Here is a 17,199-nt window from a genome sequence, read left to right on the forward strand (position 1 = left end):
CTAACCTGAAGACTGAAGAGTAGTAATTCAGTTCTTGAATTCTTCAAAAAATTTTGTAAAGGAATATTTCCTCTTTATGTGGCTTTTATATAGAGTGTATCTGTATGACTATATCCAAATTCCATTATATTGGCCATATTCTGTGAATCTGTGATCTGTCTTTTAGTTGAAATCGAACAGTGTAGTCCAACTATCAGTTTAGCTTAGGTGAGACAGAACACGTCTTTCAATTAATAGAATAATATATTACAACATAGGAATAGAAACTGATCCAACAAGCATTATAGGGACAAAGTTAGTCCCAATAGTTTACAAGAACATGAACCATGATCAAAGGTCATGTTCCAGAAAGATTTTTTTTATAAAAAAAAATCTTGGAATCTCTCAGAGTACTGTATGTCTGGCAAACTTTACAACAATGGTTTATGGACAGAGCCTTCATGTCAGATTACAGGAGTGACAAGCATAAAGAAGAAACTCTCTCCAGTGGAATTAACAGTAACTTGAACAAAAAGAGGAAAAGAACAATCTGTAGAAGCAGTGTTAGTAAGTAGTTTCACAGATGTTAACAAATCCCATATATTCTCCTGCCTCTATCTTCCTAATAGTGTCGAAGATGCCAACGCCACCTGTCATCAGAAAACGAGAGAAAAACGAAGCGATTAAAATGGAAGTTACTGCAAGAAAATATTAGACCTTTGAAACTGATATGAATAGAAAACTTGCCTAATGATATTGCGCTCAGAAAGATCGTGAAGGCCAAAACAAAGACGATCACGGATGCCCTCCCTACTATACTAATTATTTTTCGCACCACATGTTGGCCCACCAACGCAGCAATAGTAGCCACCGCAACGAAATAGAGAGCTGCAAGATTGATACAAAGAACGTATGTATCTGGTTAGCGAAATTGAAACTGAAGGTATCAATCTTAGGAGGTTGATGGATTATGATTTATGAGGCGACTAACCATAAGGTACGGGGAAACGGTGAAGAAGGTAGTATTGTATGACCGACATTGATGACGAAAACAGCATTATGAAGGTGGCAGTGGCACTTGATACCTGGATATGAAGTTTCTAAATCAGTGCAAGTCGGGACTTAATTCTCAAGTATTTGTTGTAACAAGATAATGAAGGCACCTGGGGAGGAATTCCAAGCTCTAGAAATAATGGACCCAAAATGAATCCCCCTCCAAGACCTAGCAACCCACCAACTACACCAGCCAAAATCCCGAAGAAACAGTAAAGAACGAGCTGAAGCACTTTCCAGTTTGTTGCGACTTCACCATTTGACATGACTACCCTCCAGCCCTTGTATAAGCAGACTGCCTGATAAGCCGAAGCTCCTACAGCAACAGGGATCTGAGAATCAACAGAAATTTGCCAGGTTTAATAGAGAAGCTGAATGCATACATTTTCGTCAGAAAAGCCTACTCACCGGTTAGGCATCCAAACTTAGGGGAATGTCATATTTTTTCTAATATGACAAATAGAAGTACCTGTGAGGCATTGAATATCCAGTACGTCATGGAACAAGGTGTAGCATAGTTCTGAAACGAAATAGCCAAATTCCCATCAGTTAGTAAACGATGTTGTAGGAGAGTAGTGAAAGCAATAATGTATCCAAGCATGTGATAGAAAGAACCTTGCCGATGTGCAGCACTAAGATTACAACCCAGACAGCAATCAGTACACCCAAGTCCTTCAGGTGCATATTCTCAATGCATGAGACCTGGAAAGATACAAGGAATTAGCATTGAAGGGTTATCCTTCTGCCTTTACAAGTTTTTTTTTTTTGGTGACAAGACTACTTGAGGGTGTGCACTGGGTAAACCTTGCTCGTGACCCTAATTGGCAAAGGACCACAAGGAGGTAACCAGGTTAGGTTGTCCATAGTTGACCGAATCAAACCAAGAAGGCCAATAGACCAGTCCGTTGGGAGTTGAACTTGTAACCTTGTGGTTACCAAGTCAATAGTCTGACCAACTCGGCTGTGGTGGTTGGAGTTGTTGTTTTTAGAAAGGAGTTACCTCTGGTGCTTTTTGTCCATCCTGTTTCATTCCAGAAGCATTATTTGTGCCTCCAGGTAGGAGGCTGTATCCACCTTCTCTGCTGTCGGCACCTGGCCCAAGGTTAACTAGTTTGTTAAATGGTCTCAGAATTATAGTGAAAGCTGACGACACGAGAAGGAAACTTACCTTGAGATGCCAAGCGCCTAGCAGCCTCCTATATCAGATGCAAGCGGGGTACCAAAAAAAATGTGTCAAAAAATTTTCAAAGTCTAGTATACAACTTGACAAATGAGAAACGGGTGAAGACTAAAGCAACCTTTTTTATTATAGTTTCTTTCTTCCATGTTTCAACACCTTTGAAGAATGCCTTAGTTGATGCAGCTGCAATGCACAGAACCAGTAGTAGTTATTATCCAGAAAGTAGGACCACTCATTTGTTCCACATGTGCAAAAGAGGGAAAATTAGGGTTTAGTCAAGTTGATTTCAATTCCAAGTACTTGATAGGACCTTTTATCTTAAATTCTTAAAATAGGAAATAAAACGAAGTAAAAACATGATATCAAATGTGGCCAAAACTGCAGTTGGAAGTTGGAACTAGTAGTTACCTAAGAAAAGAATGATGAGCAAAACCGTAACCATCCACTCAGAAAAGAGGACATTGAGAATAACCCCGATACTGATCCCAAGCAACAGCATTGGCTGTAGAAGAAGAGCTAGATCATAATCAATGATGGGCAGGTCAAGCGTTGGATGGCGTAGCTTGAGATTGTAATAAACGGTGGCACCTGCAGCGCCAGTGATCATACCTGAGAAGACACAGAAACCTCAAACACAGTACAATGCAATGCATAATGAATCATCCCCAAAAGGTTCTATCTTACATTTCGAGATTGCAGTCGAGGACTTTGCATCAAATCCAATGATGAGAGTGAGCATTGGAACAAAAATCCCACCTCCTCCCACGCCTCCAACGCTCCCAAAAGCTGCACCAAAGAACCCAATCACACTACCAAGAACTACCCTCCAGCCAAATTCCAAGTCCTGCAATTCATTCCTCAGATTTCTTGAACATGTCACATAAACCTCACAAACTACATCTCTCAAACCTCAATATTTACATTCTCAACAAAGACTTGCAGTTAATAGGGACAAAATTGAAGCCAGTTTAAAGGAAAACAAGTGTAAAGAAACAAACTTGATGGAGGAAATGATGGAACTTACAGGCCAAACATGTTGGTAAACTGCTTTACCAGCCTCCAAGAGGGAGTTGAGAAGCTCAAAAACGTAACCTGATCTAAAGTCTTCTTCTTCTTCTTCAGTTGTTCCATCGTTTCTCAAAATGTTTTTGTGGTGCCTTAGCTCTGCAGATGCCTCAGCAAAAGCAATACTTAGAAAAGCAAACGCAAGCACTGCAATCACAGTCACAAAAGCCTTGAATCTTGAACCAGTTTCAGCCATCAATTGCAGAACCCCACTCCTTTCATAAGCAAGGATTACAACACTAATTAAGTCATAAAAACCACCCAAAAATTCAAACTTGAAGCAATATTCAAGATCATACCATAACTATACTCACCTTGTTCAAAGCTTCTATTGCCCAATCTGTAAAAGATCAACACCTTTATGAATATAATACCTAATTATTCTCTTTGACTCTCAAGTCTGAACACACTATTCTGCTGTTTCTCTCTCTCTTTCTCTCTCTATATGTAGTGTTGGTATATTTTTAGCATTTCAAGTACTGAGGTGGTAACTTTCCTGGTTAGAGAGCCGAGAGGTACTGAACGCAGAGCTCTTTCTCTCTGATGTGTACTGTGAGTATGCTTGTATTGTACGGAGTATTTGAAATCCTTGAATGGTATATGTATACAGACTTGTATAGTTGTATACCTAATTAATGTCAATTTATTGCATGAAGATGCATCTGATGTTGAAGTTTTTGTTTTTTTGAAGCTCTTCATATATATATATATACCGTGCACACATTCGTGGACGACAGCCCACACATCCAATGTAGTATGTAGGTGTGAATCTACCGTATTTGAGTCAGTGTGCACACGTCCATGAACGACAGTGCACACAGGCAGACAGCACACAAAATCATAAAAACTAATTACAACCTTAGATTTCAAAATCCAACGATCTAGAAATGTCCACACGTTTGTATTTTAAACATTGTTTTTGCATAAATGTAATTATATATATTCTCTCTTTATGCCATTTAGAATATTCAATAATTCAATAAATATACAAATGAATTGAGAATTGATTATTGATGAAGTAATTTTGAAGTTTGTCTAATATATTTTTAATATTGTGTACAAAAATTTAGAACGATAATATGTTTTATATAACCACTTTGTGCCACTCGACTTTATATAACTACTTTGTGACGCTCGACCAAAAAGTCATTAGCGATAACAATTTCTTTTTCTTTTTTTTTTTTTCTAATAAAAAAGTACGGAGTATGTTATTTTGTTGGGTTTAATGGCAATGAGTGGTGCATCTTAACTTGCAGAATGGATAATCAAACTAATAAAGTAAAACCTTTCCCCTTAAAATTGATTTAGTCCCACCCTCCACACATGCTAAATTACTTCAAGATCACAAGTTAATTTTAAATGAAAACAAATTAAAAATAAGGTCACTTATATCTGATCTTCAATAAGTGATTAACCAGATACATGGTGAAAGGTTGCTTTCAAAAAAAAAAAAAAAAAAAAAAAAAAAAAAGATACATGGTGAAAGGTTTGATGACTAAATTTAAATAAATTAATTGTGGAGTCACATATTTTTAATAAATAAGAGTATCATAGCGTTTGATAATTAAATTTAAACTAAAGATAGGATCCTTAATTTTAATAAGAAAAAATATTTATTTCACCAATCAACCAAGTGCATGTTGTAGTGTTCGATGATTGAATTTAAATAAATTAAAGTATTTGTAGTATAAATTTAGTTTATGTGTTATATTTGGTAAGCAATTGTAGTCATTTGAAAAATATTTTTATTACCAATTTATCACTTAATAAAATTACACTCTTTACTTATATGGGTAATTCAACCGATCATAGAGGTTAAGTTTGAAGAAAATAACAAGACTTGAGTCTCACCAGCCACAGTATGAGAGCAACCTCTCAAAGTGAGGGGCTCTTTGTGGGCAGTATGCTCTGTCAGTTCTTAGGACTTCTCACTTCATGCACATGTCAAACAAATAGCTCCCTACTAAATCTATACCACGGATTATAACTGGAAATTCCCTTTTTTTCTTTTATAATATAAGTAAATTACATGAAAGAAACGCATAGAATACATGAAAGAAACGCATAGAATGTGTACTCAACGAATTACATTACGTACTCGCACGGGTTTACCTCAATGGTTTAGTGACTAGTATTTGGGGTAAGGAATTACATTACGTGTTAAGGTTAAAGACATGGTATTATATATTGTGGAGGTTAAGGTCGTGCTCATTGCAACCACCACTAGATAGTAGATACAGATCCATCATCCATCCATCAACTCAACGCAGCACATAGAATTATAGAAATGGATATGGAAGAAAGTCAACATCATTAATGGATTAGCTCAACTTACAAGACAAGTTGTACAACTACTATCTTAATATGAGATTCCAAGGGTGGGCTGGTAGGGCATGAAGATTGAAAGGAGGAAGAATGGAGGTCACATCTACATTTAAGCATTTAATAAACTCTAGACTATAGTGCAAATTTAATGGTGAAATGACACGGTTTACTATGCATAACCACCTTCAACTATGATTGGTTTTTCAGTCTTTTCATCATCATCTTCATCCGCATTTGCCGGTTTTTTGCTTGAATTTTTCGCCTTCTCTCCGATCTTCAATCCTTCTAATCCGTCAACGCAAGCTCCGCCGCCGCGGGGCAGACCCGGTGCCACCAGCGCATCCGTTTTGTCTTCGTTTCCGCCTGCACCGGCTACAACCACCTCGTCGCCGCCCACTTCAGGAACTCCACCGCCTGGCTTCTCGGTGACGCAGCTGCCTGGGCCGCCGTCGACTCCCTCCGTGATTCCGACGAGCGAATCGGATGAATCTCCGGTGCTCGGCCACGGATCGTCCACGCAACTGTCTTCGGCTTCGTCGTCCGATGTGGAAATGATAGACCGCACGGCGCTCGCGGCCTTGAGGAATGCCTCTTTGATGGACTCCGGCGGCAGCGCACAATCTTCGAGGCCGGCGTCTTCTAGCCTCGGTGGCCGGATTTTATCTAGCAATCCTTCCTCGGTTGCATCCATATTCGAATTCTAGATCTCTCTCTCTCGTGCCCTAGTATCGGTTATCGTCCCCGTAGAAAAAGAGCAGACTGTAGGCTGGGCGTCATAGTCACAGTGAAATTTTTTTGTTTCCAGTACTGCCCTTCCTTAGATATGATTGCAATTGACGCGTGGCACTCATTCCAGAGGGCGCGTTGTCGATGACTAATCCGTCTCCCGTCCCCACCGACACTGCCGGCTCGTTGTCGTTATTCTTTAATTTGAAGTGTTCGGTGGCCTAATTGCACTTGTTTTTTGTTCAATAACTTAATTGCTAGAAATGACAATATGCTCCATCTTCCGACGGAGATCCTCGATCCCCGCTCCGAAAGAGACGAAAATGAAAAAGATTTTCAAAAAACAGGGACAAGGACGAAGACGAGAAACATTTGTGATTCTCCGTTGAGGACGGGGACAGAGACACCCCTCTCCACCCGCCCCATCCCCGAATATATATATATATATATATATATATATATATATATATATATATATATATATATATATAATTTTAATTTTTAAAATTAGGACTTATATTTTAAAATTTTTATTATTAAATTTAAAATTATTTAACATTTTAACTAGAAGTTGACAGGAAATGGAGAATTCCTGTTCCTGCCTAATTTCTCGCAGGGACGGAAATGGAGAGTATTTCTAATTCCCTGCCAGGGACGGGGATGGAGATAGGGTAGCGGTATACTCCCCGCCCCCGCCCTGTTGTCATCCCTATTAATTGTATTTTCAGGTTTTGTTCAGTGATCAATTTGAATTGTATTTTCAGGTTATGTTCAGTGGTCAATTTGAACCTTATTCTTTAATTTTATTTGTCTAGTGCACACCTACGTGGCTCTTTTTAGGGAAGGTCACAGGATTGAACCCTGTGATATGGTATTAACTCTCTTTGGACTGTAATAGATAAAGAAAATATAAAACAATAGTACCTTGTAATAATGTCAATAGTGCTTTAAAAAAAATGGAAAAAAATGGAAAAAATTGTTATAAGTTAATTTTGAGTATTTTTCTTTTTGTAAAGATAAGCATAAGAAATTAAGAAGACAAAAAACAAACTGTTCAAAGTTGAATCCCTTTCAATGGTACGACTGTACTGGCCTATCTGGACCACAGCAATGAACCGTGTGGGTCATCATCTGTGAACATCAACACATCGCAAAATGAACAATCGTATATAGAGCCATCATTGTTTGGACAGGATCCACTTAAGCTAATAATTTTACGGTGTGAAAAGAAGACAGAAAAAGAAAACAAGCTATCATCACCCTCATGTGTTACAGTAAGGTTCAGAATTAATGCAGAAACAAATACAATGATGCACAGAAAAGCCATTTGTTGGTTGCAACAATTAAGACCATATTTCAACACTCGCATCCTGCCGTTGATCTTTGTTGATGTCCCCTCGCGACATCTATGGTGTCCGGGATATATCTATGTCACACAATAAACAATGGACCACTCACAACTCTGTTGAACAATGCTGCTAAAAATGCATATATATGGTAACAAGAGAATTCTGTAATGGTTTTGATAAGATGTTTGAATACTCACATTTCTTCTTCGGGTTCGTTCTTGAGGGAATCTTTGGCTATACATTGGAAAGCCGCTTCCACGTTAAATCCTTCCTTTGCAGATGTCTCAAAGTAAGGTATATTGCCATTAGAGACACACCATGCCTTGGCCTTTTTCTCGGATACCTGCAAAAAGACATTCAGATGAGATAACCAATTGAGCATATTCGTTTAGAAGAGACGTTAAGGAACTTACCACCCGGCTATTGCCACCATCAACATCCATCTTATTACCCAAAACGACAAATGGGAAGGTTTCTCGACCCAAGGGACTGGCCTGGACAGTAAAGACAAACCGTGCTATATCAGCAATTTATTGCAGGCATAAGAAGATGCTTTAGAAATTGATATATATGTGGACTGCAACCTGAATTAGAAACTCTTCCCGCCAGTTGTTAAGATTCTCGAAAGATTTCGAGACATTGACATCATAAACTAGAACACAGCAATCAGCTCCTCTGTAAAAAGCCACTCCAAGGCTTTGAAACCTTTCCTGCCCAGCTGTATCCCATATCTGACCCGACAAATGATTGCCACGTCCATTAATTAGAGGAGAACATGAATAGTCATCCACGAAGATTGGCCATTTTTACGATAAGGCATTCATTCTTTTTGTTAACAGCACAGTTCGATAAAACACGATACAATAGTTAGACCAACTGTGTTAATCATTTGAGCCTTCGCCTATCAGATTTTTTTTTTTCCTCGAGGAATATAATTGTTAATCATTCATCACTGTTTATAGATGGCTTATTGATTATTGGCCCATTGCTAGAAATCAAAATAGAAAATGCATTAAATTTCACATCAAGGGTAGTTAGACCAACTGTGAGAGACTGATTGAACATGCTAATCTTTGTGTTAGCGTGTTGCTAACCAACCAAGTTTAAGTAGTAATTCACTAATTCATCACTGTTTTTAGATGGCTTATTGAAGTAATTGAACCATTCCAAGAAGGCAAAATATAATAGAAAATGCATTAAATTTTACATCAATTCAAGAGTAGTTAGACCAACTGTGAAACACTAATTGACATTTCTAATATTCGTGTTAGCGTGCTGCCAATCAAGTTTAAGTAAGCATGGCCTTAGCCTATCAGACGTTTTTGAGAAAATGGATTTTTGTTTGTGTACCCTACCTTTGAACAATTAATCATACTTTACACCTTATGACCCGAGCCTACAGAGATCATGAAAGAACAATATCTCAAGAACCTTCTAGATGATGACCCCGGTATCTACAACCGGAAAGATGGAATCTAGCAAATAACTGGTGTGGACTATGCATGAAAAGCCAAAGAGAATGTTCCAACGCTAAGAGGTGCATAAACTAATGAAAGGGAAATATAAGAAAGGAAACGAATAGAGACGTTTAAAGTCGTGAAGTAGTGAATTAAGTCTAACCTGCAACGTGTACAATCTATCTTCAAACTGAACCTCTTTTGTCAAGAAATCAGCTCCAATGGTGGCTTTATATTGATTGCTAAACTTACCATTCACATACCTAAAACCAATCACATAAGAGACAATGTATTACAAGACACAGAAATCAGAACCATCTTGAAACAAGGAACTTAAGTGTTGGGTGCATTTGAGCTAGCTTACTGGTTCATCAGAGAAGTCTTCCCCACCCTACAGACAAACCAAACAGTACAGTTTCTAGTTAATTATAAAGCCAACAACAAAAAAAACTATGACGTTTCAACATCCATGCACCATTTGTTTAGTTTAGCCAATTCCAGAAATTTTTTCTCTTTCCAAATTAAGATTTACAAGACAAAAAGCGAAAGCTTCCATATTTGTATTACTAGAAAGCTAAAACAGAACAGAAAAGTGTCAAAGTTTGAATTTTTATATTTCTTCCTTTTGTTTTTATATCTATAGACAATTAATGAAACAACATAGGAAAGCTCATAAAGCAATCTAATTTTGTCAGGAAACAATCTGGGAAACTTTGAAACGAAAACGTTAAAGAAAAATAAGTACCCGCTGTCACCGAGGATTATGACCTTGAGAAGCGTACGCCGTCGAGATGCCATTCTCTCCGGCAACTTCAATTCCAAAATCTTCTAGCAATCAACTGAGAGGACGCTGGGGGAGAGCCTGTTGACTTTATGAATGTATTTTTCTCCTTTTTTAAAATTATAAATAATTAATTAATTATAGACCAAAAAAACACTAGTCAAGGAATCAGGGGTGGCTGCAGTTGGAAAATTTGCAGCGAAAGACAGCTTGGAGGGGATTCAGTTTCTTGTTTTAAGATTCATCTGTAGTTGGCTTGTCGTGGGTCCCAATAACTCGTCATATAAAATTTTCTGAGTGTGAATAATATTATTTTTTTGTGTAATTTATAAATTAATACACAAAGACATAATTTATTCCGTGTTATTTGTCAATTTCCCTGATAACTTCTACTTGTCCTTCTTCGTTAGGTAGTGGTGTAGTACAGAAGTACCATCAACCGAAATGCACGTGGTACGTCTATTTATTAAAAATATATATATACTCCATTAAACAACATATGACCAGTGTACAAATTTTTTTTACTCAAACTAATAATCCAAACATTTTTTTAAAAATTTTTAATGCATTTTAACACAATAACTGAATAAATATTACGTAGTATGATCTAACATAATAATAATATGTAGAGAGCAGGAGTGAAAATTTCTTGATGTCAGACTGTCAGACATATTTGTTACACTTACACTGGATCCAATTTTAAGGTTCAAATAATCATTGAACAACAAACAAGAACAACTATGAACAGAATGGCATTGCAATGCCAAACATCAAGAAATCCTATGTAAGGTTAGTCAGTTTCTCATGTTTCATTCATAGTTCCAAATCTCAACTTCCTTGGATTTCTATTTCTCTCACTTCTGGAGTGGTTCCTCGTTGGATTTCAGTACCGGATTGCGTGTCTTGGGTTGTTCTTAAGCCTTCGCTACTCGAGCCAGAAGGATGAGGACCAAACTCGCTGGTTGGGCCGCTGCATTCGCTGGAATTTTGCGTCTGGGTTTCTAATGCCATCTTCCTGAACTTCAACAAGTCCTCTTTGTACTGTGCCGAGTCATAATCTGAGCTTCCGAAGGGTTCTTGAATCCCACTGTGTCCAGGTCTAACTCCCCCGATTAAATCACCCACCGGTAAGTTTCCTTCTAAAGCTCGAACTATCTGCCTCAGAAAAGTTGCAGTACAAGGGGGATTAAACGTGTTCTTATGAAAATGCAGGAACTCTAAATGGCTCTTCACGATACCTGACTCATCCGAGGCCGGCGCCGTGACAAATGGCGCACGCAGACAGCAGCACAAGTAACCATTCGGGTCATCTCCGTGGAATCATAATTTTTCATTAACTTTGGATCAGCAAGAGCCTCGAAGTTGCCATCATCCATTGCTTGTGACAGTAAAGGTCTTGCCTAAATTCATGAAAATGTGTCACCTTCCCAAATACGTTTCCAGATTTTGCAATTAACAATTAACAATTGCAAACGCCATCAATTCAAAAGTTTTAAACTTTGGAATAATAAACCTGTAAAGAAGACTTACCCAATCGACAATGTTATCATCAAGGTAGTATTGAGCTTTATCAATCGGTCGCCGCCCAGTAATCAGCTCCAAAAGCATGACTCCAAAGGAGAATACATCTGACTTTTCAGTCAGTTTCCCTGTAAGAGCATACTCAGGAGCTAAATATCTGCAAGAGGTAGATGTTCATGAATGATAAGTACGCAAGAATGAAGATGAAAGTAACAATACAGGAGATTCAGACAGAACAAAACATTAAAACTCAAGCAATTTGAAGTAACTGCAGCCAAAACAGATTAATCAGCAGAAGAAGAAGAAAGCAGCTCTAATGAAGAAGAAATGCATCTTACCCAAAAGTCCCCATTACTCGTGTAGAGACATGAGTATCAGCATCAGGATTCAATCTAGCAAGACCAAAATCTGCCACCTGGATAAAGAATTAATACCAATGTTCGTGATCAAGGAAAATCTTAACATGATCATGCCAAAAAAAAAAAAAAAAAGCATATAGTCCAGTAATATCTAGTAAAAGTAATCAAATTTTCACCCATATCAGACAATTGCATGTTCACAAAAATATTTTATCATGCTGGGTGGGAATGACTTATAATGCAATAATCAAGATAAAAACTAAACTTTTGATTTCTCATAATGCAGAAACTTCCTGCTTTCATAAATAACTAAGAGATTTGCATTTTGTATTTCTTTCTTTTTTGGAAGGATATGTTAGGAATATAGCGGACTAATGCGGAAGCGAAGAATCGAAAATTGAGAATTATAGAAGTTAAATTATAGGGAAAATATATATAAACGAAGAAATTATATAGAATGACAAATGAATATAATATAAAATGAGAAAATATAAAATATATGTATCAAATTGAATTCATTCTTCCTTCTTTATCTTTATTCTTCACATAGCATATATATATTATATTCAATTTAATATATATATTTTATATAATAGGGAAAATATAGTAAATGACAAATAAATAATTAACAAAGGGAAAATATAAATATAAATATATATATATATATATATATATATATATATACATATATATATATATTAATCTCTAAAACAGAATTACAAAAGGAAATATATATATGTTATACGTAAGAGAAAGAAGGATGAATTGATATTGATGCGATACATTGAAAGCAACAAACTAAGCACCTATTTATACAATGATTTCGAACAAATGTTGCGGCAATGTATCGCATCAATATCAATTCATCCTTCTTTCTCTTACGTATAACATATATATATTTCCTTTTGTAATTCTGTTTTAGAGATTAATATATATATATATATATATATATATATATATATATATATATATATTTATATTTTCCCTTTGTTAATTATTTATTTGTCATTTACTATATTTTCCCTATTATTTAACTTCTATAATTCTCAATTTTCGATCATTCGCTTCCGCATTATTCCGCTATATTCCTAACAGGATAGTTACTAGCGCTTACATTAGTTCATTCTAATCAGCCCACACACATATTACGAAAACTAAACTTCCGATCTCTTCTAATGCACTTGAGGGGATTAGTGTCACTATTCAGTAAAAGCCAGTGTGAATAAAGCAATCAAAGAAAAACATGTTATAGATGGCCAAAAACTTCATCAGTATATATGCATATAAAAATTTTGAGTGCAGATGCATGTTTATGACTCCACCTTAGGCTCAAAATTGTTGTCTAGAAGAATATTAGCAGCCTTGATGTCTCTATGTATGATCTTGGGACGGCCTGCAAAATCAACAAAATTCAATACTACAGTAAACAAAAGAATATACACAATTATTGCTAAGAAACGTAGGATTTTGAAACTCACAGTCTTCATGCAAATAAGCCAATCCTTTGGCAGAACCCAAAGCAATTCTCATCCTTATTTCCCAACTCATTGGAGGCAGCCCCTTCCCTGAAAAATGTTTTCACCCAGAGTTTTATGAAGAGTCACATGAAAAATGTAGAGATATCATACCAAAAGAATCTACTATATCAATGGCTCTGAATCATTAGAAGGAAAAAGCATTGAAACTCAAACGTTTATGTGAGGGTACTGCAGTAGAAGCTAGAAATTAATGAATTATTATTCAAAATCTAGAAATCCAAACTCTTCCCTTCTTCAAGATAGTGTACTAACCATGTAAGTGGAACTCCAAAGTATTGTTTGGAACAAACTCATATACTAGCAACCTCTGAGCCCCAGAAATGCAATGGCCCACAAGTGAAACAAGGTGAAAATGATGAACATTGCTAATAATTTCCACCTCTGCTTGAAATTCGCGCTCCCCTTGTCCACTACCAACTTTTAGTTTCTTAATTGCAACCTCTCTTCCATCACCAAGCACTCCTTTGTGAACATATCCAAAACCACCCTGACCAAGAAGGTTGGTATTGGAGAAGTTATCTGTTGCAATTGCTAATTCCTCATAGGTGAAAGTAGATTTTGAGCAACTAGCGCCCACATTAGGGGTTTGTTTTGAAGACGGAAGATCAATTGGAGAGAATTGAGATTGGAAAGTTGATACAATGCCAGGTTCAGTAGAAAGCTTTTGTGGCATTCCAACTGTGTTGTTCGATGATGGAGGTACATTTGATGGCCAATTATGTGACTGGCTTCCAAAAGGGTAATCTAAGAACGAAACAAGCATTAGTAAATATCATCGTTAGAGTAACAAGAGCTCAACCTCAAAGAATGCAAAAATACAACATATGACATTATGATATTATGTGTGTCTATCTTGTTCATGCTTTGAAGAGGTCTACTCTGATTGCAGTGTTTATGGAAGTTATGATTCTCCAAACTGAAATAGATCTTAGACATCAAATTGACCCAATGACAATAATCCAAAATAGCACACATTGGAACATGTGATTAATATGTATAAAATAAACATAATTATACAAATCTGGTACAAATTCAAGCCATTTGGCTACTTTGACATCTGTTATTATTATAATTAAGTACTAATACTAGTGGTTAAGGAGAGAAAGACAAACACACCATGTCCTACTCCAATTAAATTAAAAATGTTAGTGGAAACTCCGGCAATTTAACAACAAATTAATGGCAGCAGACATTCTAGTAGAGCAGATAGTAAAGTGGAGCATAAGAACATTTGCTAAACCTAAAAATCCAATCTTTTACTCAAATAATGATAAAGATCTCACCTTTGGGGCCTTGCTCAGAAGCATTAGCAAAACCATATAAACCATGAGCCCTCTTTCTCCTCTTGTACCAGAACACGAAAATGCCCACGCACACAAGCATAATAAGTCCACCTATGCCTATTCCGATTAGGAGCGCCACCCTTACCTGGTTGTTACTCGATATCGATGGGGGAGGAACGGCCTTGAAGCTCCCGTTTGCCCCAGGCGGCGGAGACAGCAGAGTTCCTGGAGCAGGCGGGCTGTCAGTAAGCGGCGGAGCGGCGGTGGCGTTCCCCGGACTAGTTGGGTTATCCGGCAGCAGCATTGGAGGCGGAGCCAGCACGCCCGCCGGATCATCCGAAGACATCGGAAAAACTTAGCTGTATAGATTTCCGGCGAGAGAAGCGGCGGAGATTCTGAAATGCAATCGGTTTTACCTTTCCGTTTTCTGTATTTCCTTTATATTTCTCCGTACTTCAATTACACTTTGTTGGGGTTGGCTGGACTGTATAGAAAGTGACGAAAAAAAGAATTTCGAACGCAGAACGCAGCTTTTCAACACATGGCGAGCAACGTGAACAGTAGCAGCGAAGACGATGATATATTGATATGGAAAATGACCGTACGCAAAACGACACCGTTCTCTCGGCCGTAGTGCCACGGACAAAAATCAGCGCGTCGATTCCCATTTATGAATCAACATTCCTTTTATACACTACTGGATTTTTCCTCCTACGATGAATCAAAGCCTATCGCTTCGGATTCGACCTAGATTATACATTATACGTCTGCATAGCCACACACTTTATTTATTTTGACATGTTTAGTAATATAGTTAGCTTATCAAATAATTTTAATTTTGATCATTATTAATTATTTAACTTTATTAAATAATTAATTAATATAAGTATTTGATTAATTAATTTGTTATAATAATTTATTATTTTTTGATCAATTTTTTAAAAAGTCATTTTTACATATAATAAGTTATCAGCTAAAAAACTAATTTATCTAACATTTTTCTACAATCAACTAATCAAACTCATTAATTCGATCAATCAGTTAACAACTATTTACCAAACATCTATTTATCATTTCCTTTTCCAAAAAAAAAAATAATAATTAAAAATGCATATGAAAATCACCAACATTTTTTTTAAAGCCCAACAACATTAATCTTTATTGTTTTCAACAGATATGATACTATACATACAAATAATTTTAAAAATAATAATAATAGAAATAAAACGACAGACAAAGATTGGAGGCACGTGAGAGTATGGTTGCTTGTACAAGGTTCCTCCCGAGTTGGTGAACGACCACTGAAACTTGTCAACTTGTCCAGCTATTTTCCATCACTGAAATTATTTATGGTTTTGATTCCTACCACAAATCCACAACTATTGAGCTAGTGTTTGGGTTTTAAATTGAACTCGTGTATGTAAAAGTCTACAATATAATTTTATGTTGATTATTGAGTTTGAAATGTAAATTGGGTCAATTTATTTCCTCAAGCTCATAGACCCCAACATGTTCATATAATTTAGGATATAATTAAAGAATGCCAATAAATTTGAATTATTAAAAAAGAAAAAAAAAACTACATAATTATCTGGTAAAGTTTATAATTAAGAGAAACTTGTGTGTACTATGTTTGCATGCAAGATGATGCACGGACATTGCATGTATTTTTGGTGTGTAATGGAAATGTCTATTGTTTCTATTTGATCATGTGAATAATTTATTCTTTTTTTTTTTTTTTTGGTTTGGTTTGTATAATTTTGGTTAAATTAGTTAATCGGATATAATTAATTGAAAATTTTTTGATCGATTAATTTGGCAGTAGGTATTATTTAGGTTCGGTGATATATTGGTTTTGCTAAAATTGAAATTTATTATAATCCAATTTTGATTCATTAGTTGGAATTTTGGTTAATTTTACGTAATTAAATAACTAAGCAATTATTACCGAAAATATGTTGGTAACTTGTAATAAAGGTAAAATGTACATTTTTACTTATTTAATTTAATAGTATAGTTGCACCTGATTTTAGCTAAATTACTTAATTTTACACATTCAACAAGTTTAGTGATATATATATATATATATATATATATATATATATATATATATATATATTTCAATCTACTATACACGTAATAACAAATATTTTTACAAATCATTTGGCTAAATAATTAATACTTTATTCATCTATACTAGTATTTGCGTCCGTGCGTTGCACGGAATGAATTTATTATAATATTTTAAAAATATTTAGATCGATATACAATTGTATAAATTATAACATCGAATATTATATAATATAATTGAAGAATTGAGTTGCACCGATTGTGTTTTCTGATGTTATCAATACTTGAATTCGAGTAAATAATTGCCCAATTAATAGTTAACGTACAGATATACGCATTCGGTGCTGCAACTTTAGAGATTTTATATATCAGTGTTTAGAATTTGTATTAATTGGACTAATTAGCTCGTTGTCTAGCAACTCAGTTATAGAAATTATTTATACGGAAGATATATTTTCTATGTAGATATATAGCAATTTTGTCATCTTTGTATATAAAAAACCATAATATCAA

At 35.8% G+C, this 17,199-nt stretch overlaps 4 protein-coding genes and 1 long non-coding RNA gene across 7 annotated transcripts; all 5 read right to left on the minus strand.

Annotated features, from left to right (window-relative positions):
- Nucleotides 1-224: 224 nt before the first annotated feature.
- Nucleotides 225-3,929, minus strand: LOC109188106. Of its 3 annotated transcripts, XM_019338621.1 has the most exons (14): nucleotides 3,635-3,647; nucleotides 3,592-3,602; nucleotides 3,237-3,492; nucleotides 2,897-3,056; nucleotides 2,621-2,821; nucleotides 2,331-2,395; nucleotides 2,201-2,228; nucleotides 2,033-2,124; nucleotides 1,648-1,734; nucleotides 1,502-1,552; nucleotides 1,143-1,364; nucleotides 971-1,064; nucleotides 727-867; nucleotides 225-629 (listed from the first exon to the last, which is right to left on the minus strand). In XM_019338621.1, exons 3-14 carry the CDS (start codon nucleotides 3,471-3,473, stop codon nucleotides 544-546), a joined length of 1,464 nt encoding a protein of 487 aa, XP_019194166.1. In that variant the 5' UTR covers nucleotides 3,474-3,492; nucleotides 3,592-3,602; nucleotides 3,635-3,647; the 3' UTR covers nucleotides 225-543. The 3 variants fall into 3 exon arrangements, with proteins under 3 accessions (XP_019194166.1, XP_019194165.1, XP_019194164.1); XM_019338620.1 differs by having other exon boundaries at nucleotides 3,237-3,516; nucleotides 3,592-3,929; XM_019338619.1 differs by having other exon boundaries at nucleotides 3,592-3,927.
- Nucleotides 3,930-5,550: 1,621 nt separating this feature from the next.
- Nucleotides 5,551-6,515, minus strand: LOC109187231. The gene has a single exon (XM_019337380.1). It carries the CDS (start codon nucleotides 6,291-6,293, stop codon nucleotides 5,772-5,774), a length of 522 nt encoding a protein of 173 aa, XP_019192925.1. The 5' UTR covers nucleotides 6,294-6,515; the 3' UTR covers nucleotides 5,551-5,771.
- Nucleotides 6,516-7,472: 957 nt separating this feature from the next.
- On the minus strand, nucleotides 7,473-10,112 carry LOC109187279 (ras-related protein Rab7-like). Its single transcript, XM_019337454.1, has 7 exons — nucleotides 9,880-10,112; nucleotides 9,499-9,525; nucleotides 9,298-9,397; nucleotides 8,262-8,408; nucleotides 8,091-8,171; nucleotides 7,875-8,020; nucleotides 7,473-7,754 (listed from the first exon to the last, which is right to left on the minus strand). Exons 1-7 carry the CDS (start codon nucleotides 9,930-9,932, stop codon nucleotides 7,685-7,687), a joined length of 624 nt encoding a protein of 207 aa, XP_019192999.1. The 5' UTR covers nucleotides 9,933-10,112; the 3' UTR covers nucleotides 7,473-7,684.
- LOC109187280 lies at nucleotides 8,842-9,287 on the minus strand. The gene is made up of 2 exons (XR_002055261.1): nucleotides 9,060-9,287; nucleotides 8,842-8,980 (listed from the first exon to the last, which is right to left on the minus strand). It is a non-coding gene; the product is annotated as an uncharacterized LOC109187280 (long non-coding RNA).
- A 427-nt stretch (nucleotides 10,113-10,539) lies between the features above and the next one.
- LOC109187192 (proline-rich receptor-like protein kinase PERK15) lies at nucleotides 10,540-15,263 on the minus strand. Its single transcript, XM_019337316.1, has 8 exons — nucleotides 14,617-15,263; nucleotides 13,586-14,077; nucleotides 13,274-13,360; nucleotides 13,118-13,188; nucleotides 11,775-11,851; nucleotides 11,446-11,593; nucleotides 11,154-11,315; nucleotides 10,540-11,070 (listed from the first exon to the last, which is right to left on the minus strand). Exons 1-8 carry the CDS (start codon nucleotides 14,960-14,962, stop codon nucleotides 10,744-10,746), a joined length of 1,710 nt encoding a protein of 569 aa, XP_019192861.1. The 5' UTR covers nucleotides 14,963-15,263; the 3' UTR covers nucleotides 10,540-10,743.
- Between the last annotated feature and the right edge of the window lie 1,936 nt (nucleotides 15,264-17,199).

This window comes from Ipomoea nil, unplaced genomic scaffold, assembly GCF_001879475.1.
Source record: "Ipomoea nil cultivar Tokyo-kokei standard unplaced genomic scaffold, Asagao_1.1 scaffold1421, whole genome shotgun sequence".
Classification (NCBI taxonomy): Eukaryota; Viridiplantae; Streptophyta; class Magnoliopsida; order Solanales; family Convolvulaceae; genus Ipomoea; species Ipomoea nil.